This window comes from Hypomesus nipponensis, chromosome 21 (genome assembly GCF_054491055.1).
Source record: "Hypomesus nipponensis isolate SF chromosome 21, ASM5449105v1, whole genome shotgun sequence".
NCBI lineage: Eukaryota > Metazoa > Chordata > Actinopteri > Osmeriformes > Osmeridae > Hypomesus > Hypomesus nipponensis.
This window is the reverse complement of record NC_140381.1, coordinates 7,757,595-7,782,510: the sequence shown is the minus strand read 5'-3', so window position 1 is coordinate 7,782,510 and position 24,916 is coordinate 7,757,595. Positions and strand designations below refer to the sequence as shown.

Here is a 24,916-nt window from a genome sequence, read left to right as displayed (position 1 = left end):
GTTGACAGGGAACACGTTTGTTATTGTCACTAACCTTGGCAGGGTTTCCTCCAGTTCTTTGCTGCCGGTTTCTCTCGTGGATGTTCTCTGCAATCTCTTGAGAGAGTCGGCACGTAGCATCATAGTTCTGTAACCTACAGATGTAATATGCCAGTAAGCCAGGCTAGTATGTGACATATCCTTAAGTTATTAGACTCAGACTATGTTTCGATGAAAAGATAAGGTAAGATCAAATACAAATACTAAAGGAGTCAAAGATTGGGACTCAAACATTGCGAGCTGTGCTATGCTGATGTTTAATAGTTTTAGCGACAAAGGCTGCATCATCCACAGCTTTGTCTGGGGTTTTGAGTTGAGAGTTAATTAGGCCAGCTGTTAGCAAAGGGATACCTGTACTGAGTCATAAATGAATCTATTTATATTATTATTGCCTGAAAGTGGACACCGAGTTTTTCTGTGCCTGTCGAGACCCTTGGTTCGTTTTGTATTAGCCTTGATCTAAATCACAAGATACAGATCTTGACTGAGGTCAGACTTTACTTTCCATCATGCGACAATAATTTAGCTTTTTCCTTGCATTCTACCAAACAATTAGTATTATTTAGCAGACAGAACGTCTCATCAATACACATCTTACTTTTCTATGCTTTTGATTATATAAATATTCTACTTCTCTAATCCTTGTCACAGAGAAACTGTAACAATTGCCAGCTAACGAGGACGCTAGTAGCATAGTCCTCTCCTACTGGTCTTTAAGAGACAGTGATTTTCCGATGTACTTTTAAGGTTGTCATTCGTAAGGAAGTTAACATTCACATTGCTTATTTAAAACTCTACTTACCAGAGATCTTGAGACATTTTAATATGAGTTCAAACAAATATACAGCGAATCCAAGGCTAATAGCTTTCAGTCCTTGTTATTTAGGTCTGACGTCAGAACAGTGAACCAAGTGGGACAAACAAAACGAATTGCACAAGCCACGAATGTTGAAATGTATTAAACTAAAAACTTCGTCATAAGAAAGGATAAGCTTAAATATTTAACAGTGAGTATTTTTGATTCTTATATGCTTGTATATTAATATCATGTATAAGCATATAATAATTTGTTCACGAAATACATAGGCATAAAAATATAGAAAAAAATATCTGTAACGTTTCTTTACGAGTCCTGCTTATACGATGCCGAATGAGAAACTCAAGTTTGCGTTTCATCAGGGTGCTGGTCACTTCATCTATTTGTCACTCACACAACTTTATACTGTTCGTGGTTGCTTGCTCTGTCTCTGCTGTCATCAAAGTCCCTATGTTATCTCACAAGACTTATTCCTGAAAGTGAAGCACGTTTTTTTCAGTCAAGGGGGTACAGTGTTTGTTTTCAAGTCCACAACTGTAGCTAAGCCCCCATGCCAGATGAAACTTGTAGAGGTTTTATGTTTCATAACCAAACAACGGGTATGTTTGGATGAAAACAATAAATGTTGTTTCAAATAATAACGGTTTGAATTTCTTGGAACTAGGCTACTGTTGATTTGGCATTTAAGTGTTTCAAAGAATCCCTCAAGCAGGTTAATCCGAGAATACAGTCAAATCTGTTCAGCAGGCAAGATAAATACTGGCATAGAAAACTTAACAAAAATACAACCCTTTTTTCATGTTCTGATTTACCTGTGTCACAAGTCAATTTATTGAATGATATTCATCTGTAACGTATTCTTACAATGTTAAAATGGTTTAGTTTTCAAGTGTGGATAGGGGAATCGCTGGAATTTTCCAATGAGAAAACTCCAAAACACCCTATCACCATCTGTGTCAGTCACCTGACCACCCACAGCCTTTCATAAAAGCCTCCCCCTCAGGACGCTCGGATGTAAACAGTACCTGAGAGAGAACCGACAAACAGGGAGTTCCCTGTCATTGAGACTTGAGAATACCCAGTGGAAATGATCCATGTTTCGAGAACACCAGAGTTCTCTTATTGTGGGACCATGAATTTAGATGGATCTTCGATGGAAACAGCTGTGGAGCAAGACCAGAGTTCTGCAGCTTTCCATAGGAGACCCAGGTCCCATTCCTACCACAGCCCAGACAACAACAAGAACTACAACCTACAGGCAGAAGCCGAAGAGAATGTCACCAGGCCTCGTTCTAGGTCTTTCTATAGCTTTGAGGAAACGGAAGTACCTTCTGGGGGAATCTTCACTAGATCAAACGCCCTGAGACCGAGGGCTAATTCTCTGTTGCATTTTGAGGCTACGAAGAAGGAGAAGAGTCCAGATGGTGCCTTGTCTCGGCTCCTCTCCAAGAAGGAAAAAAAGTCTAAGCCCATCAAGCACTCCTCTTGCAGGGATCTAAATGGTATGGAAACCTTGTGTGTTGAACTAATATGAATGATCATAACACATTCTATCATGTGAGAAATAGGCTGTGTATAGAGTAACTTATAACATTCACTGTATTCGTGAAAAATATATATTTATGACATAAATACCATGAACATGCTAATAAATACATTACAATCACCATTCTTCTATTAATCAGGCAGTCGAGGAAGTCTGAAGGGTATCCCCATGATGACCATCTCAGAATCAGACAAGTGGGAGATAAGCTGTTGCTCAGGGATGAAGTACGGACAGTTTGTGGACTGGGAGAAGATCGACCCAGAGGCAGCTGGGCGCTACCAGAAGATCCTGAGCGTTGGACACCAGGAACTGAAGACCATGGGCCGATCAGGGTTCTGGGCCATGCCTCACACTCTGAGAGCCAAGGCTTACTACCACATCATACATGGCATCAATTCAAGGTCCATCACCTCACAGAGAGATGTTTACCAGGACGTGTCAAAGAAGATTTTTGGGGAGCAGAAGATGACCACACACCCTTTTCCAGAGTACATGGAAGATGGTGCTTTTCCCAGGTATTGTACCCAAACTACAGTATTTAATTTACACTAAGCTTTGTGAGGTAAAATAAGTGTGCTCGTAAAATCCTGAGTCATTACAGATATCTGTTAGTAGTTATCAATGCTGTATATTTTTGTGGAATTGCAATATTCATCAGTACATTTTCTCTACTTCCTGCCCTGAGGTATTGCCTCAACAAAGTAGGCCTAAACTCAGTCAAGAAGATCCTCCTCTGCATCGGCAAATATTTCCCCGATATCAACTTCTGCCCAATCCTACCCGCCCTGGTCTCTCTCCTGCTACACTTCAGCGAAGACGAAGCAGAGTGTTTCCACAGCATCTGTCGCCTCATCTCCTACAAAGACCCCAACAAACGTTACATTGACCAGACCTTCCTCACCTACCGAGCCTCCTGCATGACCTTTGGTGACCTTGCCAACAAGTTCTGTCGTGGCATTCGCAAACTCATCGCTAGTTCCCACCAGAACCTCTTTGAGTTCTACTCTGACTGGATCATGTGGATCTTCGCTGACCTTCCGTTCACCTACGCCATCAGAGTCCTGGATGTTTACCTGCTGGAGGGGTACAAGGTTCTTTACAGGGTGGCTCTGGCCCTACTTAGCTTGTACAAGGTGTCGGTTTCATCGCGTGTGGCGGACGTAGAGGACTTCAGGAGGGACATGAAGAGCTTTGTGGAGAGTGTGGCGCGCCACTGTTCCATAGAGAAGCTTCTGGAAAGGGCCTTCAGCATCCCAATGGCCACCAGGACTGAGCTCAATCTACTCTTCAATGCCAACAAAGACTCACTCATGCAAAAGGGTGTCAGCATTCATCAGAAGAGGTGAGAAGATGGTAGAAACCAATAACAGTAACGCCACGTAATTTGTAAGCTATTAGCATGATGTGACTAGAATAGGTATTGCCAAGGGAGATGCTAGGAGTTCTAGGACCCCTGAATCGTACAGGAAAGTGTGGGGTTCTGCAGGGCCCCATGTCTGAACAGGGCCCTTAGAATCGTCCTAATCTTCCCCCCATTATGGCGCCTCTATGTGGTTCCTTAATGATGTTTATATGTATTATCAATTGCATCACAAATGGCTGCATTTTATCTGTCTAGGCAAGCAGTCCAAACTGTGGACTTTGGAAACTTCAAATCAAGTGTCGTGACGGGAACAGAGATGAGAGTTGTCTGGGCCTGGATCCCAGAACGCTTCGCCCTCTTTGAACCTATGAGGCTGTTCAGCACAGATGAACATGTCCGAAGTCTGTCTTCGTAAGTATTCACATTTTACTATTCCTATGATATTAAAAGAAGTATATTTCATCCAGAGATATCATGTTTTCTTAATGGTGCTGAAGCTAAATGTAGATAGTATGCCTTATGAAGGCAAACTTTGAATTTTGTATAGCACAATCAATAGCAATAGCTTTGAAGTAAGTGCGATTTGGAAGCTAGCTAACCTCAGGGCTTGGTTACATAACACTGAGAGAGGCAGTGTTGGTTGTATCAACATGAAGTGCATAACTATTCTCCGGGTCAGAAGCATGAACAATTTCTACTTTACTTCAAGTGAAGTTTGGTTGAATTTGATTGTTGTCGTTTTTTGTTTTTACGTCAATGTTAACAGGAAATGCTTTGAATTTCCTTGTCACAATTTGCGTCAAATTTGATGATGATAGAATTGAACATTAGCAGTCAACAAAAGAGTATCCATGCAGTCTCCAATGTCCTTCAAATGTTCTTTTGACTTTCCCTCGGTTGCTGCACGTCCCTACTGCAGAAAACGGCAGATTAGGTCTGTGGCGTTTGAAAAGTTGTGTGACTGGTTACTACAGAATGACAAGTCAACATGGTGCATGACTGTGACTGACCCTTTGCTGACCTTTCACCGACTCAGACATTCCATGTCATGATTCATGATTACTAAATGAACCACCAAAAACACCTGTCGACGAGGGTGAAACACTGTCAATATTGAAACCATTGATCACATGGTCCACCAATACACTGGTATTACACTGGTTGATTGTGTTTAAAAATCTAATTTTATTTCCATCAGACTTAAACTGCATCTATGGTCATTTTGAATTGGCATCTAAATCTAGGTTGGATGCAACTGGTTGGGTGATACTGTAAGGTTAATTTCAACGACATACTTAAAACGCTACTACATGTCCACTTTAAAGTTACAAATGATTGTATGTGAATGTTTATTTGGATTTCTCCAGATTTTACTCCCATGTTGATGGACATGAGCCAGCCGTACTGCTTCTCAAAACAGTGGATGAAGAGGTAATTACTAAACAGGAATGCTAACATCAAATAGTAGGACAGTTTACACATTTGACCCCGTGTTTACAAGGACTGTGCTGCTATCGAATTTTACAGGTGTGTGGTGCTTTCCTGTCGACCGATTTATTAGAGCGAAAAAGACTTGACTCAGAGGGACTTCAATATTTTGGGACTGGAGAAAGTTTTGTCTTTACGGTGAGACAGTAGAATATAATTGAATTGAATAGAAGAAAATATTTTGTCTCCACAGGTGGACATTTTTCTTTGCAAGTTGTGGCATATGACACACATAACCCGTATACCTAGACACTGAACCACTGGATATCTTTAAAACAAATAACAACATGTTGACAACAGTACAAAAATATTTCCCTCCAAAACATGCTGTGGTTTACTCGCAATTCATATGACTTTCGCTGTCCTCTGTCCTTAACAGTGATCAGATCACTGAAACACAGCTACTTTTACAATTGTAGTGAGTAACAATATACTTGTTCTTTCAGCTACGGCCAGGCATGGAGCGTTACCGATGTGCTTTGATCCACATCATGTCCCGGCGGCGTCCCTCTCAGGATGTCTCCTCCGCTGGCACCCCCCACGACCCCTGCCTGACATGCCCCTTCAACATCCCCTCAGAAAGATCCATCTCGCCCAAGAGTACCAAAGTAGAGGGAGCCTCCAAATTCATTGCAGGAGACAACGAGAAGCTGGTCATTGGTAAACTGTTTGTTGAAAACAGTCCTGTAAAATATATGCCTGCTTGAATGCCTTAACATTGTTGAGGGATCTTTAACCCTGCCTTGCAATAGGAACACTCATAGCATTGTATATGTTTGGACTTTGCACTGAGAGAGAGGTGTTGGGGTTAAAAGGATCTTTTTGTACAGTGTATTGGTATAAATATTACTGTGAAGCTCGTGAAAGACAATTAGCAGGGGCTGTTGACAGTGTGTATACCTGTACAGTGCTGATGTATTTACAGTATGGGTTGTGTGCGTATCTCTTCAGGAGGCGATGGGGGTCATGCCATCTACCTGCATGAAGATTTGCAAGAGGGGTACACAGAGCGATGTGACACCTTTGATAGCGCTCCTCTCTGCAAAGGACATTTCAAGATTCAGTCTTTGGAAGTGTGGGGAATCCAGAACTCTATTTCCTTCTCACACTATTTCACTCATTGAAGAGAAGACATTGACAGACCTTTGACGTCAAGTTACACCAGAACGCTGTATTTTGCTCCCTCTGACAATCACTTTGTGTTTTTTTTTCCTTCCACTATGTCTCTTGTGGCTATATGTTCCATGAACTGTAGGTTTATGTGAGGTATACGAGGGACATTGTGACAAGCAAAATGTGTATTGTACATGAGGAATATGTTTTTATAGTATTTTCGAAAACTTTCACTTGTCAATGTGATATTTTATAATATATATTTGAATTAAGTGTTAAAAACTGCATGCTATTCAAATGATTATAAGGATTTTTAACTATCTACATGAGTATTGGACAAGTAGTATAAATAAAGCATTACAATTGTAAGTCTCAACATTGAGGAATCGCAGCCTTTGGTATTTTTCCTTGAATAATGATGATAATGTCCAGAGCCATAGACATTTCTATGGCTATTTCTGTTCTAAGTTTTCTATGACTAGATTTCTATTGCTTTGGCAGAGCCATGGACAGTAACCATAGGAACAGACTCAAACAAATCGTGCTGTTGCTAGGTCACGTTTGTTTGGATGGTAAATTGAGAAAGCTGGCAAAATATCTTTACATACGGACAGGCTAGCTAGCTAAAAACTCGCTTTTGCAACTTGCAGTGCTTATGTTAATAGTTCTGATCAGGGTAAGGCCGTGAAGAATCATGGCTGGGGACGCGCAGGACATTCCACGCCTTGAATTAGAGTCTGTCATTGGATTTAATGGTATGTTATGAAGATATAGATTAGCACTCTACTACTGTACTGTACAGTACAGTACTTGTGCTAGTAGTCTAACAGCTAGCTCTACAGTACAGTACAGTAGCTATCGCGGCTAGCCCACATTAACTGGCTATACAATGAATGCATTTGATTTAGGCAATTCATAAAAAATGGGAACACAAACTAAGGTTACTGTACTTTTGCAATTCTTTTGTCAGGACATGTCTTTTCTGGCCTCGAAGTCCATCCAGATGGTGAACACTTAATTTATCCTCTCGGTTGCACGATCATCGTAAAAAGTATCAAGGATGGTAAACAAGAGTTTCTACATGGACACACAAACAACGTTTCCTGTGTCGCTGTTTCCAAAAGTGGAAAATACATTGCCTCAGGACAAGTCACGTTCATGGGCTTCAAGGTAAACACGGGAACGGGTCTTTCATTGTCAACTCATAGGTTAATTAATGATCATAGTCAAATATCAAATAAAAACTATATCACTTCACTCTAGGCTGATATTATAATCTGGGATTATGCCAAAAAAGACATACATGCCAGATTACAACTTCACAAAGCGAAGGTGGAAGGTCTCGCCTTCTCTCCCAATGACAAGTACCTGGTGTCCTTGGGTGGCCAGGACGATGGCAGGTACAGAGAATATCGATAATACCATGTCAAATATTACCGTGTAACATATATGTTACGCTATAGCCAATAGGTGTGTCCTCTTGTGTACTGTGTACAGTATGACTACTGTGTCTCCGTGCGTGAATGATGCTTCCCTTGCCTTGCAGCATCGTGGTGTGGAACATCGAGAGCAAGGAGGCCATCTGTGGAAGCCCAGCCTCAGCCCACAGCGCGGGCCAGTGCCTCACCATCAAGTACGGCAACGACACCGACGACCTTTTCATCTCAGCTGGGAAGTGAGTGACTCGTTCAAAGTGGGCTTTGGTGTGAAAGTTCTGGAACTCTCCTCTGTGGACAAAAATGCCAGCGCTGAAGTCGCAGCGGAAAGGTCAGTCGTCTTAGTAAGGCAAAGTGCATACCATTCCTCCAACTCTTGTGGTTTTGTGCTTTTCTGTTTTAGTGGCACACTGCGTGTTTGGGAGTTAGACCTTCCCAACAGGAAGATTCGCCCCACGGAATGCCAGACAGGACAACTAAAGCGTATAGTGAAATGCATCGAGGTGAGAGACACAAACACAAGTCCCGCCCGCCTTTTGAAAATGTTTTCAAATTTTGCTGTTCGGCAAATCTATCCCACCACCCCACCGCTTTTGATTACGAAAATCTAATTTAACAGCCACGTTCTTGGTTATTAAAAAAGATGTCCCAGCCACATTTAAAAACAAACCCACGACGCCCCTGCACAAACGCTGTAAGAGGAACCGATGTCGTCTACAATGTATTTCATCATCAAGAACCGATTACCATACAAATCTCCCGCGTGACGGTGGCTTTCATGCCTTTACCGTCCTACACGGTCTCCTGACTCCATACTGTGACTCGTCACTAAACTGGAAGGGCCATTTGACCTGCAGTTGAAAAGAAAGTGGTCCTGAACCACGAGTGTTGTCCTGCTACTTACTATAGGAGCATAGCTTCTGAGGAGTCGGGTGGCTGAGCGGTTAGGGAGTCGGGCTAGTAATCTGAAGGTTGCCAGTTCGATTCCCGGCCATGTCAATTGACGTTGTGTCCTTGGGCAAGGCACTTCACCCTACTTGCCTCAGGGGAATGTCCCTGTACTTACTGTAAGTCGCTCTGGATAAGCGCGTCTGCTAAATGACTAAATGTAAATGAGGAGGATGAACATGAACGGCGTGGATCGGACGTGTTACAGATCCAGGAAGACGGCCAGTTCTTCTACTGTGGGACGACCAGCGGAGACATCATGAAGGTGAACCTGAAGACACGGCTGCTGAACAGCTGCGGGCCGCTCAAACAGAAGTTTAGCAAGGTGGGTCTCATAAGCCAATCAAATCAAGGAGGGCTGCTGGCTTCGTGATTGTTTTTCACTGCTTTGCTCGAGGTTGTTTAAGACTTTTTTTCCAGTTCACACACCGGACACACACACACCAGTAATTGAATTATCGCTAAAGGATGACATTGGGGAAATGGCTGAAAAAAATGGCTACCAGGCCTATGACATTGCTATGTATTTGACGTTGTGGGAGACCAAGAGAAACACACCGTATCGTTTCTAACCTCAACCGGCCCGGGGTTTGCTGTTCTTCCTTGTTTTCGTCTGAGCAGGGTGTAAACACGTTGAAGATGCTGATGTCAGGGGACATCCTGGTGGGCTCGGGAGACGGTATGTTCACGCTGTGCTCCGGAGCCAACTTCAAAACCCTCAAGTGAGCTTCTCAAACGATCATCACGCCACCGCTCACTCGGAATGTGGAAATGAATCTTTTCATTTGAATTTGAACCCAAGTGTTTTCTATGGCTGTTGGGTGGTACTGGAGTGTGAGGTGATGATTGTTGATGATTGTTAGGTCACGTGGTTGTTCATCAATAGCTGGGTCGATTTGTCTTACACATACACTTTTATAAACATAGATTTACACGCAGAAAATTGTACCGATTGTATTTTATTGATAGGTTTAATCCACAGACTAATTATTGTGCTAAGTCCAGTAAAGTTTATCAATGTGAACCGTCCCTATGAAAAGTAACTGGAAATACAAAAGCAAAGTTAGGGTTGTGATGTGTCCAATCAGTCACACCGCCTCCTCCGTCGTGTGACAGGAAGGTCCAGCTGGAGGGCGGGGTGACATCCGTCACGCTGAGAGGCAAGGGCCAGCAGTTCTTCGCCGGGACGGTGGCCTCTCAGATCTACCGCTTCGACTCCACGGAATTCCAAGCCGAGCTCATTTCCACGAGTCACAACAGCACTGTCAAGGACGTGGCCTTCCCCTTGTGAGTGAAGGCTGGGCTACAAACCCCATTTCACCTAGAGGACCCTCAGGCTTACATTTACATATAGTCATTTAGCAGACGCTCCTATCCAGAGCGACTTACAGTAAGTACAGGGACATTCCCCCCGAGGCAAGTAGGGTGAAGTGCCTTGCCCAAGGACACAACGTCATTTGGCACGGCCGGGAATCGATCTGGCGACCTTCTGATTACTAGCCCGATTCCCTGCCTGTTCAGTCACCTGACTCCCGCGCAGGCTTGCCCGTCAGTACCCACGTCTCCCCACTAGAGGTCCCCGTATCCTTTGAGAAAGAATCATTGAAAATACCCCCAGACGATTTAGCTCTTGACACACTCGTTTTTTACGCTGGACAGGTAAGCCAGTTAACTGTAGCTGCTTCAGAGGCAGAACTTCACGGCAAAGCCTTTCTTCCCAGAGCAACACACCGTCGCACATCCATAGACTCATAGCGTGTCTCTCTTCCAGCGGCTCCTCGGAGCTCTTCGCCACCTGCTCCCAGGATGACATCAGAGTGTGGCACTCCGACACCTCCAAGGAGCTGCTGCGCATCTCCGTGCCCAACATGACCTGCAACGCCCTGGACTTCATGATCGACGGACGGAGCATCATCAGCGGTGGGCACAGAGAGCCGGCATCTGTACACCCCGAAGCCATTCCAAAGGCTATGCCCTCCACCGCCCTCTGTAGCTTCACGGCTGCTCTCACACGTCACACACCCAGCATTGCCACACATCCGATATGTGAATCACGGTTCAGCCTATGTATTATACGATGACCAAGGCCGCTGCAGATTCAGGGGGGCTCCAGAGACTTTCGCCGCTCGTTCACGTCATGTTTTTTGTGTCGTCGCCAGCGTGGAACGACGGGAAGATTCGCGTGTTCGCCCCGGAGAGCGGCAGGGAGATGCTGGTCGTCCACAATGCCCACAGCATGGGCGTGACGGCCATCGCTGGCGCCAGGGACTGCAAAAGGATCGTGAGCGGAGGGGGAGAGGGACAGGTGAGGCGTGACAGGCTGGGAAAACAGGCGCCCCCTCGCTTACGGCAATCGCGCCATACCATCCACTGACTACACAGTCAGGCCGTAGGGGTTCGCAAATCGACGGTTTTAAAAGGGGGCTTTTCAGGGCGTTTTTTTGCTAAGCGAGCAGCTTCATGTTTTCTTGTTCACTTGTGGCATGTGGCAGGTGCGGGTGTGGGAGATCATGCAGGGCTGTCACCGTCTGCTGGAGACCATGAAGGAGCACAAGGCCACCATCACTTGTATCAAGATCAAGAGCAATGACAAAGAGTGTGTCACAGCCAGCTCGGACGGAGCCTGCATCATCTGGGACCTGGTGTGAGTTTCCGGCGCCAAACGGCGCCCACAAACATTTACATGAGTCATTTAGCAGACGCTCTTATCCAGAGTGACTTACAGGGACATTCCCCCCCGAGGAAAGTAGGGTGAAGTGCCTTGCCCAAGGACACAACGTCATTTGGCACGGCTGGGGAATCGAACTGGCAACCTTCAGATTACTAGCCCGATTCCCTCACCGCTCAGCCACCTGGGACCCACGCTCATACATGTGCATGCATAATTAACAGGTCCTAATACATGAGCGTGTGTAACCCACTAGCGTGTATTTCCCACACATATACATTAGTGTGGCGCCAGACTACCTGTTTGTGATGTGCTTCCCATTGAGCCTTCGACACTACTCTCGTTCTCTCTCTGACCTCTCTACCTCTCTTACCCCTATCTCTTTTTCTCTGATCCCATCCTCCCGCCGCTTCTGTTGCAGACGCTTTGTGAGGAATCAGATGGTTCTAGCCAACACTCTGTTCCGATGTGTGTGTTACCACCCGGAGGAGTACCAGGTCATCACAAGTGGCACTGACAGAAAGGTTTGGAACGACTCAAATCCAATCCATGCCTATTGTACACTCAATGGCACTGAAGTACCAGAGAGGTGTGTTTAGAGTGTGTGTGTGTCGTGTGTGTGTAATCATGTGGACCAGTTACGCACAGTGCTGTTGTTTTGAGTAAATCCCCTCTCCAGCAGACGCTTTCAAGCCATGACGCGGCAGTCTCATGTTGCCAAGTGCGCACAGCAGTTAACTGGGTTGTGATTGTTTGTAACGAAACACGCGAAATCATCTACGAAAAGGTCACAAGTTCAAAATGGCGCCTGTGAATAACTGCCTCTCTGAGACGAGGCTCACCCACCTCTGTGCTAATAAACCCATATTGTCGTCCCAACACCACGCTGTGAGGCTAGGACAAGCTGTACTGATTAGCCAGCACTGTGTATACACTGCCATGGAAAAGAGGGTGAAAGGGAGGGGAGTGATAGAGAGAGAGAGAGAGAGAGGGGTAAATAATAAAAAAGCAAGATAGAAGAGAGCGCTCTGGCTCGCGCGCCTTCCTGCGGATACGCCCGTGCCATCCGTGTGCGCGCGTGCCAGCTCCGCCATCTGCTCGCCCCAGGACACAGGCACTCTGTCTGGGGAGGCCAAAGGGCCTGCCACCCCCCACACCCTCTCCCTCCATCCCTCCCTGCCCACACGCGGCATATCCGGAGTGTTGAAAAACAGAGTGCCAAGCGAGGGAGCGAGGGGAAAGCGGAAAAAGAGAGAGCAAGGGCGGGGAAGGAAAGAAAGAAAGACGGAGACAGAGAGAGATTGAGAGGGTGTCAAAAAGGCAGAGGGACAGAAATGTGTGCGTGGGCCAAAGCAGGTCCTTGGCTCTGGGTTCAATGAAGGACTCACTGGAGACAGCTTCACACCCTCTCCAGCGTTGGAAGGGACGGAGAGGACAGCTTGGCTGGGAGGTCAGCTCGGCATTCTCTCATTCCTGGGTGCGATTGTTTGTCTGTTGGCCTCCCAAGCTCAATCGGCCTGTGGTCGGCAGCCATGTTGTTTGAGGTTGGATTCGGCACCGCGTGCATTTTGGTTGTTATTATGGCATTTCAATTACAGGGGAAACATCCGTTCTTTTGAAAAATGTTTTCTGAGAGACTACTGTCTTTCAGACATACTGTACTTTGAGACGGAACAAACGGTGCTATTTTAGTTCTCCCGTTTGTTCCACCAACTTTGAAGCCTTTTTTCCCCCCAGCACGGAAAATAATGCTTTTTGAACATGCTGTTGTGGTGCGTCTAATGTCCTTGAGAGGCCCAATTACGCTGAGAAAGAGATTGTTTATTTGTGAGGAGGTGGTTAAGTGGATAAGCGTGATCAGGCACACTGCACAGACACAGAGACAGGAGTGATCACAGCCCACACTAAAGACTGTTCCCCCTTCCCCTTCATGCGCGTTACAATAAATCACTTTACCGCAGTAAACCATCTATATGTTTCGGACCATGTAAGACAAGCAAACATACTGCAGGACAATGCACTGTACATCAATAGGGACACGCGTACAGTCATCACAGAAAAGATATAGCTTCCCCTACATCATGAATAATGATGACATTCTGTTTTTCTCTGTAAGGGGGCTGTGCCTCAGGGCGCATGTTCTGGCAGTCGGTGTGGTAGGTAAGCGAGGGTAACAGTAGCTAGCCTGACTGGCCGTAATTAATTCCTATTGGCCGTTGAGGTGGCCGGCGGCCAGGTTCCTCGGCGGAGAGTGAGAGAACACAGATGGACAAGGGCGGCTCACACAGACTAATAAGCCCACCATGTCAGGAGAGAGAGAGAGAGAGAGAGAGAGAGAGAGAGAGAGAGAGAGAGAGAGAGAGAGAGAGAGAGAGAAATGGAGAGAGAGAAATGGAGAGAGAGAAATGGAGAGAGAGAGAGAGAGAGAAATGGAGAGAGAGAGAGAGAGAGAGAGAGAAATGGAGAGAGAGAAATGGAGAGAGGGGGATCGTGACAAACACTGGGGAGTCAAATTTGTGTCTGTTAGTCTGGTTACTGTGCCTTTTTCAGGTGTGCCACACACTGCCACATAGTATTAGAGCATTGCTATTAGCTGATATTGTTTGGTGTGTTTTGGTCATTGCGTTGACCAAGTAGATTCATCTTACTGGAGTACAGAGACTAACCAAGTCACAAATCCATTCCACTTGAAACATGGGATCAACACAGACTTGTGTATTGTATTTTAACGTCATGGAACTGTCTTGGAAATATAAATAAGATGCATTTCATCCTTGATTCTGTTTGTTTTCCTCCTGTCCCATTACAACAAACCGTATTTGATATGTGCAAGATTGCATTACCCCTTTGTAATGCATTATGTTTGTGGTCCTGGACTGAGGGACAAAACACAACTATTCTCACAAATGCTTCTATTCTGAACTCAACCAAGTAACACAAATTCTCCTCCTCTGTTTGCCAACAACCAACAATCCTCCAGGTATTTTTAGAAATTATTGAGTTTATCTATTAGCATATTCTTGAAATGTTTTACATTTTCTTATTTATCTGTGCAGGTGGCCTTGCTTTGGGCCACTAAATTTTCATTTATTTTATTCAGTCCGTAAATAGATTTCTTCTTCTTCTTCTCCTGTAATTAGATTCCCCACCTAAGGAATTGATTGCTTTCAAGTGCAATCTGTTTGGCCCCTTTCAATATTTCCAGACACAGGAAGGCCTAAATAGTCTTATCGTGTGCACGCTCCACTCCTGCGTTCCTAGCGCCCCTCAGAAGCTGTATTTTACTGATGAATTCCTTCATAGGCCTGACTGGTTTGTAAAAGTAATTAGCTTTGTCGTAAAAATAACAAGAAAGGACCCTAACTTCCGTGTGGGAGATTGTGGTATTACTGCGCTAAAAATAACTTCAAAAAACAATCGCCTTTGAGAGGCCGAGTCTTTGACAGCTGCACACCCTCAGGAGACGATTAACTCTCATTTAAAGTTGCACGCGTGTTTTGTTTTCTGTGTGTTTTTTTTTGTTTTTGTATGGTGGCATTCGACAACTTGATAGACTTCCACCGTCTGTATTTACATATAGAGGAGTAATGAGGATGATTAAGGCAGAGAAGCATTGTCGGCGCAGAATAACGAGTCAGACTAGTGACACTATCTCTCCTCACTCCACACTATAATGCAACACGTATACTAGGTTGTGGCCCTGTAAGTGTTCCAAAGTCTACAAATCACCCAACTCCCTGAGGGGAAGAATTCTACTCAAAGAGGCAGGTACATAGAGGATGTGCCAACACCTTGAATGAAGATATCAAATATGTCAACAGTGATCTCCTAAACTTGATCTTGGTCTTGGTCCACACCCCAATTGATGTGCTCTTTCTGCCCTGTGCTGCGTCCTCTCTAGATTGGGTACTGGGAGGTGTACGATGGGTCAGCCATCAGGGAACTGGAAGGATCCTTGTCAGGGGCCATCAATGGCATGCACATCACACAGGACGGCAGACATTTTGTCACAGGTATCGTTTATATTGGTGGTCGGTTAAACTGAGTTTGTTTTGATTGTCAACAGAGATGAATATTGCTATTGAAATGTTTATTTGTCTCCGACTACTAATGGAAAAACAACTGAACCCTATAATACCGACAGGCATAAAACAGGCATAAGCGTTTTGGCAGTTCCAATCTGGAGAGTGAACAAATCTTCACATAGCGCCCTGCAGAACACATGAATAAACAATGCGTTCCGCACGTCCGTGCTATTTACCCCCCCCCCCCCCCCCACTAGGTGGCGATGACAAGCTGGTGAAGGTGTGGGACTACTCAGAGGGCGAGGTCACCCACGTGGGCATCGGTCACAGTGGCAGCATCACCAGCATCAGGATCTGCACCAACAACCGCTGGGTGGTCAGCACCAGCGCTGACGGGGCCGTGCTCAGGTGGAGGTACCCCCACCCTTCCTAGAGCGCCCTCCGCAGCTCTGGAGGGATATGGGGGAAAGCACGCGTCGTAGAACGTTTCCCCCTTCGTTCGCCTCGAATGTACATGTTTCTCTCAGAGCAACATATAGATAGCTCTTTACATCAGCATTTCCATCACAGGTACTTTTACAATTGTGTCTAGAAATAAACAGACTCTGATAATGAAGCAGGGTTTAGAATATTTCTTCTTGCATGTGTGACTGTAGGCAATATACGATTGTAGTTGTGTGGTTGTGCACTAATGTGCAATTTCTACCTAATCTTCACAATGCAGCATCCACAGGTGGAATCTTATGGTAATGGCATAATGATGAATTCACATTTACAATTCATCTCATGTAAAGCACTATCCGGCGACATTAGCAGACCCTTTTCGGTACACTAATATGCAAAACAGTTTGGGAACCTATTTCCTTCGAAGAGAAAAATCACAAAGAATCAATTGTGTCTCTCTTTTGTCTTTTCTCTGTTAAATGAAATGCGAAAAAGCCCTCTTTGGTCTATACAGTACATGAGATGCGTATTTCATTCAAGGTACGACCGTCTGCCATGTGTCTCGTGTGGCAAAAAAAAAGAGAGAGGCGAGGCCCAGATTCCGGGTGCACTTTAGCACACTGCTCCTGTCAGCTAATCTATCACCGGGGGCTCCCTGGGGAGCGCTGGTGGAGGAGGGAAGCTCAGAGAGTGGACCTCGTGGAGTGGCGCTCTCTCTCCCAAACTCATTCCCATCTCAATTGCTCCGGAGCGGACTCAATAATTAATAGCTACCCCCTGTTACCCCACAAAGTCGGCAGCACCAAGGAGCGAGTCAGCAGAAAGGCCCCCCCCAGCTTGATGAAATGGGTGTCCCTCTGCCCTCCTGCTGCCCTGGCTCCACAGATGCCCAAGGGGGGCCTTTTCCTTCTGAAGTGAGGATTGTTGAGCCTATCACTGTGATGTGAAATGGGTGTTTGATTTCACAGGCTTGAGCTGGTCATGCGAGAGCTGCTATAACTAAATCAAATGAGCATGTTTTCCATATAATATCCCCGCTGGGAAAAAAGGGTATTATCAAAATACAGGATGAGACCGAATCTAGTTCAATATATAAGCACATCTGGCTCACTAAATCCAATCTCTGGTATTGGCGAGCTGTGAAATTAAACTGAACTGATTAAGAATCTCAGCAGCCAAGGCGCAAAAACATGCAGTAGCAGCATTTGCCTACTTTCAAAACTATTTAATTGCCTTTGAAAGAGCTTTACATCAGGTTTTTTTTTCCTCCACAGATTTGTATGCCTTTTTATAGTGCAGATAGGAACAGTATGGGATCTTAGTATTTTGGGGAATTTGAAGAGAGACAATACATTAGAGGAGCACGTGACTGGTGAAGCAGATGCAGCTGGTATCCATCACTAGCGCAAACAATTTCTCCCGTAACAGCAGGGGGCTCAAACACCTACATGCATCCTACATTCTATGAAGATTTCTGACCAACTTATTGAAAGCACCAAGCATATTACAAACACAGTTTTCCCTTCTATGCGCACAGGCACTGTAACGTGATTTCAGTATGTTACTCAGTATTCAAATACAGCTCTTGGAATTGGTCTACATGTGTAACCTAAGTCACATTGAAACTCAACTAAAATTCACTGACAAAAACATTAGCCCTTGGGTACAGTCACTGACAGTACAGCTGCCACCATCACTATACAAACTAAACTAAACCAGGCTAATAAGATTCATGGTGGGAGGGCATTGCTTGCACGATTCACCCAAACAGAAACTTCACTAGCGCGCTCGGACTAGCAGAGAGGGAGGGAGAGAAAAGACCGCCAGCCACAGCGTAGACTACGCAAGAGCCCTAGTCGCTGCGAGCGAACGAGGAAGTAGTATAGTAAAATTGAACCTCGCCGAGACAGAGGAACATGGAGTTGAAGGGAGCTAACCTTTACACTTGTTACAGGTGTCACCATTTTACAACACAGTGACAATTCAGTCCCGAGAGCCGTTGGGTTTTAAAGGAATGTCTGGGTAACATTGTTTTGTCATGTGCCTTGGCACGGAATCGGTGCCACCTTGTTGGTGAGGTTTCAAGAGGAAGACGCAGATACGGGCAGACAGGTGCGTATGGACCCAGTCTTTTCGACCATTACGTTTTCAACACTTGCTGCCCGGGAAATAACCGACAGCCATGGATACCAAGGAGAATAAGATGAGGAAACATACAATGAAACCCAAATCGACGAAGCGTAAAGAGAAGAAATATAAAACCACAAAGATTTTCAGGCGAAAATCTTTGAAGTCCGTTGGTAATTTTATGAGCAGGGTATTGAAAACTTTGGGAACTTTGGCACACTTTGGAGACGTCGAGCCACCTGACGCTGAGGATGATGATGGTGGTTTCAAAGAAAGCGGAGCATGCACGTTGAGTGCCACCTCAGGGAATTTTAAGGATGAACTCCAGGTTTCGAGGGATAATACTATGAAGAAGAGCTGCACAGTGTCTTCTCACGGATCTATAAAAGACAGGCTGTCCTGGTGCTATGGCGACAAAACTCCCGGGGTCCTTGGTTTGAAAAATCATGGAAACACCTGTTTCATGAATGCCGTGGTTCAGTGCCTCAGTAATACAGACCTTCTTGCGGAATATCTTGGTTTGGAACAATATAAATCAGATTTGTGTCAAAGGAGAGTAAATGGAGTTGTTAAAAGCGAGGACGTGCCAAATGCCAGGGGTGAGGTTACCGAACAGTTGGCGTCATTGGTGCGGGCGCTTTGGACCCTTGAATATACGCCTCAGCTGTCAGTGGAATTTAAGGTGAGAGCATTTCTAGGGATTAGTTGTTGTATAGCAATTTTCAGGAGTTTATACTACAGTCGTATTACCGGGTTGAGCTTTCAACTGGTGGGGGCAAATGTTCCTTTCAAACTCAGACATCTCATGCCCTCACAACGCTGCGCTTTCCGTTTCAGCACGCTAATGGCAGAATAATAACATTATGTTTCGCAAAGGGAATTGTGTCAAGTATGCCAAGTCTTTATATCGTAATCACTCATATTACTGGATAGAACATGTCGTTCCTTATAACGTTTGGTAAAAAAGTCAATAATGCGTGGATGACCGCCAATGGTCAGCACTGTCTTCCTCACTTATTTCCGTGAGAGCTCGCAGGTAGTATTTCAGGGGAGGAGCCATGGGGTAAAAGTCAGGTGAGACGTTGGTCAGCAACAAACTCGTGTCAAAGATCACTTTAGTAGGTTCAGAGTGAACATTTTGTTTACTTAAGGGACACATAACTGTTTGAGAAAGCTTTAAAACACAAGCCCCTAGGTCAGCTGTCAAACCTCAAGAAGCTATGGCAGGCTTTCTCAATGAGAGAAGAACAATGATCTGGATTTTGGAATCGCAACACCAGCAAACAAAAAAGGACGTGGCAGGGTGTGCACGCAGTATGCTTGTGTGTATGTCGCCTCTTGCCCCCACCTGCACTCTCTAGGCTGTTTGTCTGCATTCCCAGGATGCCCTTGCTGGGTGGGAGGGAGGGAGGGAGGGAGGGAGAGAGGGAGGGAGAGAGCTGTGTTTCGCATGCAAGAGGATGCACCCTCTGCTCTGGGTTTACAGCATACTGATGAGGCGGTAGCCATTTCAGAGCCCCAGGCAGATGACCAGTTCAATCCAGGTGTCTGCCTGGTGGTCTGGCCTTGACCAGATAGCTGTGATCACCCAAACACAAGGGCAGCGTCACCCTTGTGAGTCACTTCCCACTGAGAACTAGAACGACAAAAGAACGATGAGTCACCATCGATAAAAAAAAAAAAAAAAACGCGGCTTTTGTCAACACCAAAGAGAAAAAAAACCATAACGTGTCTCTCAAAACAAACCGTCTTTGAGTGCTCCCCTTTCATCCATCACCTCCCAGATTATTTTGGAAGGCCGAGTGTGTCCTCTCGCTCTGCTACACTTTTCGCAATACCCTGGTTTCCTATCGACTGCTACGCTGAGAGTGAAGCCACGGGATGTTCACTGTAGCTCGCACAACTCCAGTGCATTTAGCCCGAGAAAGGAGGATGCCCTCCTGCAGAGCGATGCGCTCTGCGAGAAACGGCCCTGATGCGAGGAAACGCGGGCCTCCATTACTTCCTTGTCCATTCATCTTCCTAATAGCGGGGGCTGGTCTTCGACGGGGGCGAGGACGGTTCCTAAGAGCCTTTTTGCTTTGACAGCTGATGGCTGTTGTTAACGTTCAGCTTGCTTTGTGTACATTTACATTACATTTAGTCATTTAGCAGACGCTCTTACCCAAAGCGACTTACAGTAAGTACAGGGACATTCTCCCCGAGGCAAGTAGGGTGAAGTGCCTTGCCCAAGGACACAACGTCATGTGCACCGGCCAGGAATCGAACTGGCAACCTTCAGATTACTAGCCCGATGCTCTACCCGCTCAGCCACCTGACTCCCCGTAGAGGAGAGAACGGACGGAGGTGTCGGAACTGTAAACAATGTCAGGCTAAAGTGTCACTAGTGTGCGTAAGCTTTACAAACCACACTCTGAACTTTTTGTACAGTTGACGTCAGTCCACATTTAGACGTATGTCCATTATTTGTAAACAAGATAACGTGATCTGAAACGGGAGCAGCTTTACAAACCAGGATTTGTAAAAGACACGGAACATCACTCGCATCCCGCACATGTCGCTTGAGGTAGAATTCATGGTTGACAGCGAACGGCAGGCGACGACTGCAAAATGTTCCCCACCTCTCATGTCTTATTTCAGTCATGTTCCTGGTGATAAAAAGGCCCAGAGCCCGTCTCATCGCTCGCACTTAAAATAGCAGGCAGACGCCATGTCAACTGACAAATCTCTTAAATGCCTAAGAACATGATAATATGCGGTTACAGTCAGCATGCTACCTCACAACCCAGTGAGCACTACTTTAATTGCACGCCTTCTGACTAAAGGCAACAAAAACGCAAACACGGCATCCGATATATATGTCTATGTAAGCACTGCATTTGTAACGTGTTTCCAATACAGTTATGAGCCGGGTGATTTATGTCCAGAGTGCAACATAGGTGGGGAATGAATCCATCACACTGTGCTGGGCTGTAAGAACAGCCAATCATGTGAGGGGGGTTAGGGGGTCGGGCCTGACTTCGACACTTCATCATAGCGAAGGGGGAAACGCGGAAACCGTTACGATATAGCATGGGGAACATCACATTTCTCCCCGTGGCATATTTACTGCCTCGGCCTCAAGTCGTTTGGGTTTAAACTTCTCGATTACAAAAGCAGGGAGGGAACGTTTCTCAGACTGTAAACCACTCAGGGACGATTATTACTGTCGCAATTCATCTCAGTCTCTTCATGATAGCAGTAAATCCAACATTATGGACCAGGAATTACTGTGTCAACTCACTGGCGTCATGTTGACAAGGATTTTGCTAATATCCTCTTGGAAAAATAACAAAGCTTTGCATCTAAAATAATACGGCCGCCATGAAAAACGGGCTACTATTTTGCGGAATGTTTTGGAGGTGAATCAAGCCTGAGCTGAGCTGGGGAGGAGGGAGGGAGGGAGGGAGGGAGGGAGGGAGGGAGGGAGGGAGGGAGGGAGGGAGGGGGGAGGGAGGGAGGGAGGGAGGGAGGGAGGGAGGGAGGGAGGGGGGAGGGAGGGAGGGAGGGAGGGAGGGAGGGAGGGAGGGAGGGAGGGAGGGAGGGAGGGAGGGAGGGAGGGAGGGAGGGAGGGAGGGAGGGCATGAAGCGATGACCTGCCTGTGTGTGCCTGGTCAGCGGAGGAACGCCTGGGAAGGGAGCTAAAAAATGAAACCCCAAATGGAGCTGCATGTCGAGATGAATAACATCCGGGCTCATTCCAGCATCACCTGCTGGAGTGTGTGTGTGTTGGCATTAGTGTGTGTCTGTGAGGTCTAAGCATAGCCTTCCTTCCACCAAAAGGTTACGCAATATTATCATTTGTCAGGTCCCTCTCATCTCATCTCCCATGAAATCTGACAAGGTCCATCTTACAGGCCATGATGGGCGGGGCAGTGTATATGTGTTTAGTGAGGGAGAGGGGTCGTTTGTTTGATGTAGGACACATTCCTGTCTGGGTGGAGCTCTCCATATTCTTCACTGTTTACATTAGTGGGCAAGGGGAGGGGGGAGGGGCAAGGTTAACTATCTCCCAGTCACATTGACCAGTTATAGTTTGACTGAAGTGCCATCTCCAGCAGCAGAATTTAGGATGACATGTTAATGTTGGGCCTGCCCGCCAAGCCTTAAAATGGACAGTTTACGACCTTGCTGTTTGCCTTTGGAGACTTTAAAGGTTAATGGTCAAGATTGTGTTTGTTTTTAAAAGGCTCCGCCAGGAAGGCCAGCGGTTATGTCCGTTTCGACCACCAGGGGAGTGTTTCTCGACAACCTCCACTCTCCCATTCTCATTTGCCTTTCTCTCTTCTCCTCTCTTGGATACAGAAATGGGAAGCAGTCTTTCCTGAGACGTTTCCGATCCCACCAAACAGTAAAACAATCACGCAAAGGGATTTATTTCCAATTTACATTTGAATGTCGGCGCTCCCCCCGGCGGGTGCTCGATGCTTTCCGACATGACCACGGAGAGGGCGGCCTCTTCCGTGTGATTGCTGCTGGTTGAAGTGGATTTAGTTAGAGAATCTGATGTGTGTTCATCATGCAGACCGTCAGCCAAAAGGACAGTGAGCACTGGGAACAAGAACAAACAGAAAAGAGGAGCAAATATTGTTGGCTTACTCTGCAGCCGGTAAACACGCACACACTGCACAACTCACCGGTCCCAACTCAACGGGAATTTCGGGGCGTCGAGTCTGTCTTGCAACCTACTGCGAAGAGGAACATAGACACAGACAACAGCCACTTCCTCCCCCCCCCCCCCCCCATCACTGTCCTAATGAAGCCATAAAGGCTCTGTAATGTCATCAGGTTTCTGTTCCCAGACACAGCAGGGACCTCTCTAACCTTGGACACAAAAGGCAGCGGGGCTGCAGTCTTAGCTCCGCTTCCCCCCCCCCCGCTCCACCCCGCTGCCCTTCGGCTCGGTTTTCACAGCTTGCCCTTTCAGCGAGGTAGCGACGGCGCCGGTGCCCTTTGACGGCCCAGGAGAGGAAGGCAGAGGGGTCAGGGGGAACTCTTCCAATTTGTCCTCGCCCTCTCCTCCCTTTCTGCACCCCCGCATTGTGATTAAGCTCATTAGCGAGCTGTCTCAGGTGGGGGGGGCTGGGAGGGGGTGAGGCGGGAGGTAGAGTTCCGTGTTTATATTTAGACAGTGGCAGTATGATGCGCTGATTTTTAACGAGGCATGGAGAGGAGCCTGGGCACTGTCACTCACTGCCTGGAAAGAGGGAGAACAAGGAAAAAGGAAAAGAAAGAGGGATGACTGGCGGAATGGAAAATAGCCACCTGGTTGTCCTGATGGCGTTATTAGTTTTGTCTAATCGCTGTCTGCAGCTGATTGAAACACGTGTCAGAGAAACTTCCGGCTGACATGATGAAAAGCCCAACTCCTGTCAAACACGATGAAAGGCCTAACTCCTGTCAAACACGATGAAAGGCCCAACTCCTGTCAAACTCTTTTTTTTTCAGCTGGCAGCGTGGCAGGAGAGTTCTCGCACGGGTTCATCCTGGTCTGTGTCTGATCTCCTTTCCTGTCTCTCCTCCAGAGTATCGTCTCCAAGTACAACTCCCAGTTCCGGGGGAACTCGCAGCACGACGCCCTGGAGTTCCTCCTGTGGCTGTTGGACAGGGTTCACGAGGATGCCAACCCCAGCTCCAACAACCACAACCCCAGCTCCAACAACCACAGCAGCGGCAAGACCAAAGCCTCTGTCAAGGTAAGGGGCCATGACTTACCATCCATTAACAGGAAAGAGCGTCATCATAGCGTCTCCGGATGAACCGACTGTATCCAAGGAGATCAGGTAAGCGCTTTGAGATGGACTCCGAAGCCAGGCTCCGATGTGGGAGTCCTGAACTCCGGTGGCTCCAGATTCCTTAGGAAGCTGTTTTATTTTGAGGAACCCGGGAGAAGATGCTGAGATTAGCACTTGTTCAGGTGTGAGAGTTGCTGGAGCTTGAGTCATATCACCTGGATCCCACGCAAGAGCATGCACACACACACACACACCCACAGACACACACACACCCACAGCCTGCTTGCTCATCTGTTCCTGTCCCAAAAAGAAGCTTCTCAGTTTCTTTACCGGCACCTCACATTTACCAAGATGTTGTGTGCATCAAATGCCTGCATTTCAGACTGTCTAAACACAGTTTCAGGTGTTTTAATTAGCACTTAGCATCTGTTTAGTTGCGTAACAAACGTATCAGAATTGAAGTTTTGTTTTTGACCCGGGCCACGTCTTCACTATGAACGCTCTCACGCTCGAGAGAGACAAGGAGTAGATTCGAGTTTCTTTTAACATCACCGAAGAACGAATCCTCGGAACACTTCTGAACCCTCGCCTCGGTTGGCTATTAACAGCGCGTCTTTAATGACGGGGGGGCGACAATCGGTCTAACGAGACGGCGTCCTCGTCAGAAGTGCAGCGTGTGCTCAGGAATGCGATCCTCCTCCTTTTCCTCCTCGCCCGCCCTTGTGTTCGCCTGAATAGAGTGGCACGGTGTGTCCTCATCCCGCCTGGGTCGCCAAAATCAATTATCGCACTTTAGAAGGAGATACGGAATGTTCTCTGTGAGGAGGGGAGCTCTTTTGAATCCCCTCCGCCCCCCCATTTCCCTGGACTATCCCCCCCTGTCCCCCCTCACAAAGAAGCGGAGCCGGAGGGTAGTTGACGTGTGTGTGTGTGAGTGTGGAGCAGAGCCAGTCATGTCTGACTGTCGGTGAGTCACCCACTGGGGGCCTCTGAAACGAGGCATTGTGTGTGTGTGTGGAGGGGAGAGGTCTCCAGTGGACGGTAACAGGAGAGGCTGTTGAATAGAATGCCCACTGTGAAAAGGTGGTGTCCTCCACTTTACCTCTCTCTCTTTCTCTTTCTCTCTCT

General features: G+C 46.5%; 4 protein-coding genes across 4 annotated transcripts in view; 3 read left to right on the top strand and 1 right to left on the bottom strand.

The window, feature by feature from the left end:
• stx8 (syntaxin 8) overlaps positions 1 to 955 on the bottom strand; it is a 33,926-nt gene extending 32,971 nt beyond the window's left edge. The window contains exons 1-2 of the mRNA XM_084686074.1: positions 842 to 955; positions 35 to 134 (exon numbers count right to left, since the gene is read on the bottom strand). Of these exons, the coding sequence (XP_084542200.1) occupies positions 35 to 134; positions 842 to 858 (117 nt within the window). The 5' untranslated portion in view covers positions 859 to 955. The remainder of the gene's footprint in view (positions 1 to 34; positions 135 to 841) is intronic.
• A 652-nt stretch (positions 956 to 1,607) lies between these two features.
• LOC146237723 (TBC1 domain family member 24-like) lies at positions 1,608 to 6,790 on the top strand. Its single transcript, XM_084685865.1, has 8 exons — positions 1,608 to 2,358; positions 2,542 to 2,917; positions 3,088 to 3,744; positions 4,021 to 4,176; positions 5,133 to 5,196; positions 5,293 to 5,391; positions 5,700 to 5,913; positions 6,205 to 6,790. The coding sequence occupies exons 1-8, from the start codon at positions 1,944 to 1,946 to the stop codon at positions 6,375 to 6,377; spliced, it is 2,154 nt and encodes a 717-aa protein (XP_084541991.1). The 5' UTR covers positions 1,608 to 1,943; the 3' UTR covers positions 6,378 to 6,790.
• Positions 6,791 to 6,914: 124 nt separating this feature from the next.
• Positions 6,915 to 16,059, top strand: cfap52 (cilia and flagella associated protein 52). The gene is made up of 14 exons (XM_084685866.1): positions 6,915 to 7,121; positions 7,337 to 7,536; positions 7,630 to 7,766; positions 7,913 to 8,041; positions 8,206 to 8,305; positions 8,959 to 9,075; positions 9,372 to 9,472; positions 9,867 to 10,037; positions 10,522 to 10,670; positions 10,910 to 11,055; positions 11,243 to 11,394; positions 11,840 to 11,942; positions 15,320 to 15,431; positions 15,701 to 16,059. The coding sequence occupies exons 1-14, from the start codon at positions 7,061 to 7,063 to the stop codon at positions 15,874 to 15,876; spliced, it is 1,854 nt and encodes a 617-aa protein (XP_084541992.1). The 5' UTR covers positions 6,915 to 7,060; the 3' UTR covers positions 15,877 to 16,059.
• A 1,659-nt stretch (positions 16,060 to 17,718) lies between these two features.
• usp43a (ubiquitin specific peptidase 43a) overlaps positions 17,719 to 24,916 on the top strand; it is a 64,836-nt gene continuing 57,638 nt past the window's right edge. The window contains exons 1-2 of the mRNA XM_084685734.1: positions 17,719 to 18,696; positions 23,579 to 23,749. Coding sequence (XP_084541860.1) covers positions 18,070 to 18,696; positions 23,579 to 23,749 — 798 coding nt within the window. The 5' untranslated portion in view covers positions 17,719 to 18,069. The remainder of the gene's footprint in view (positions 18,697 to 23,578; positions 23,750 to 24,916) is intronic.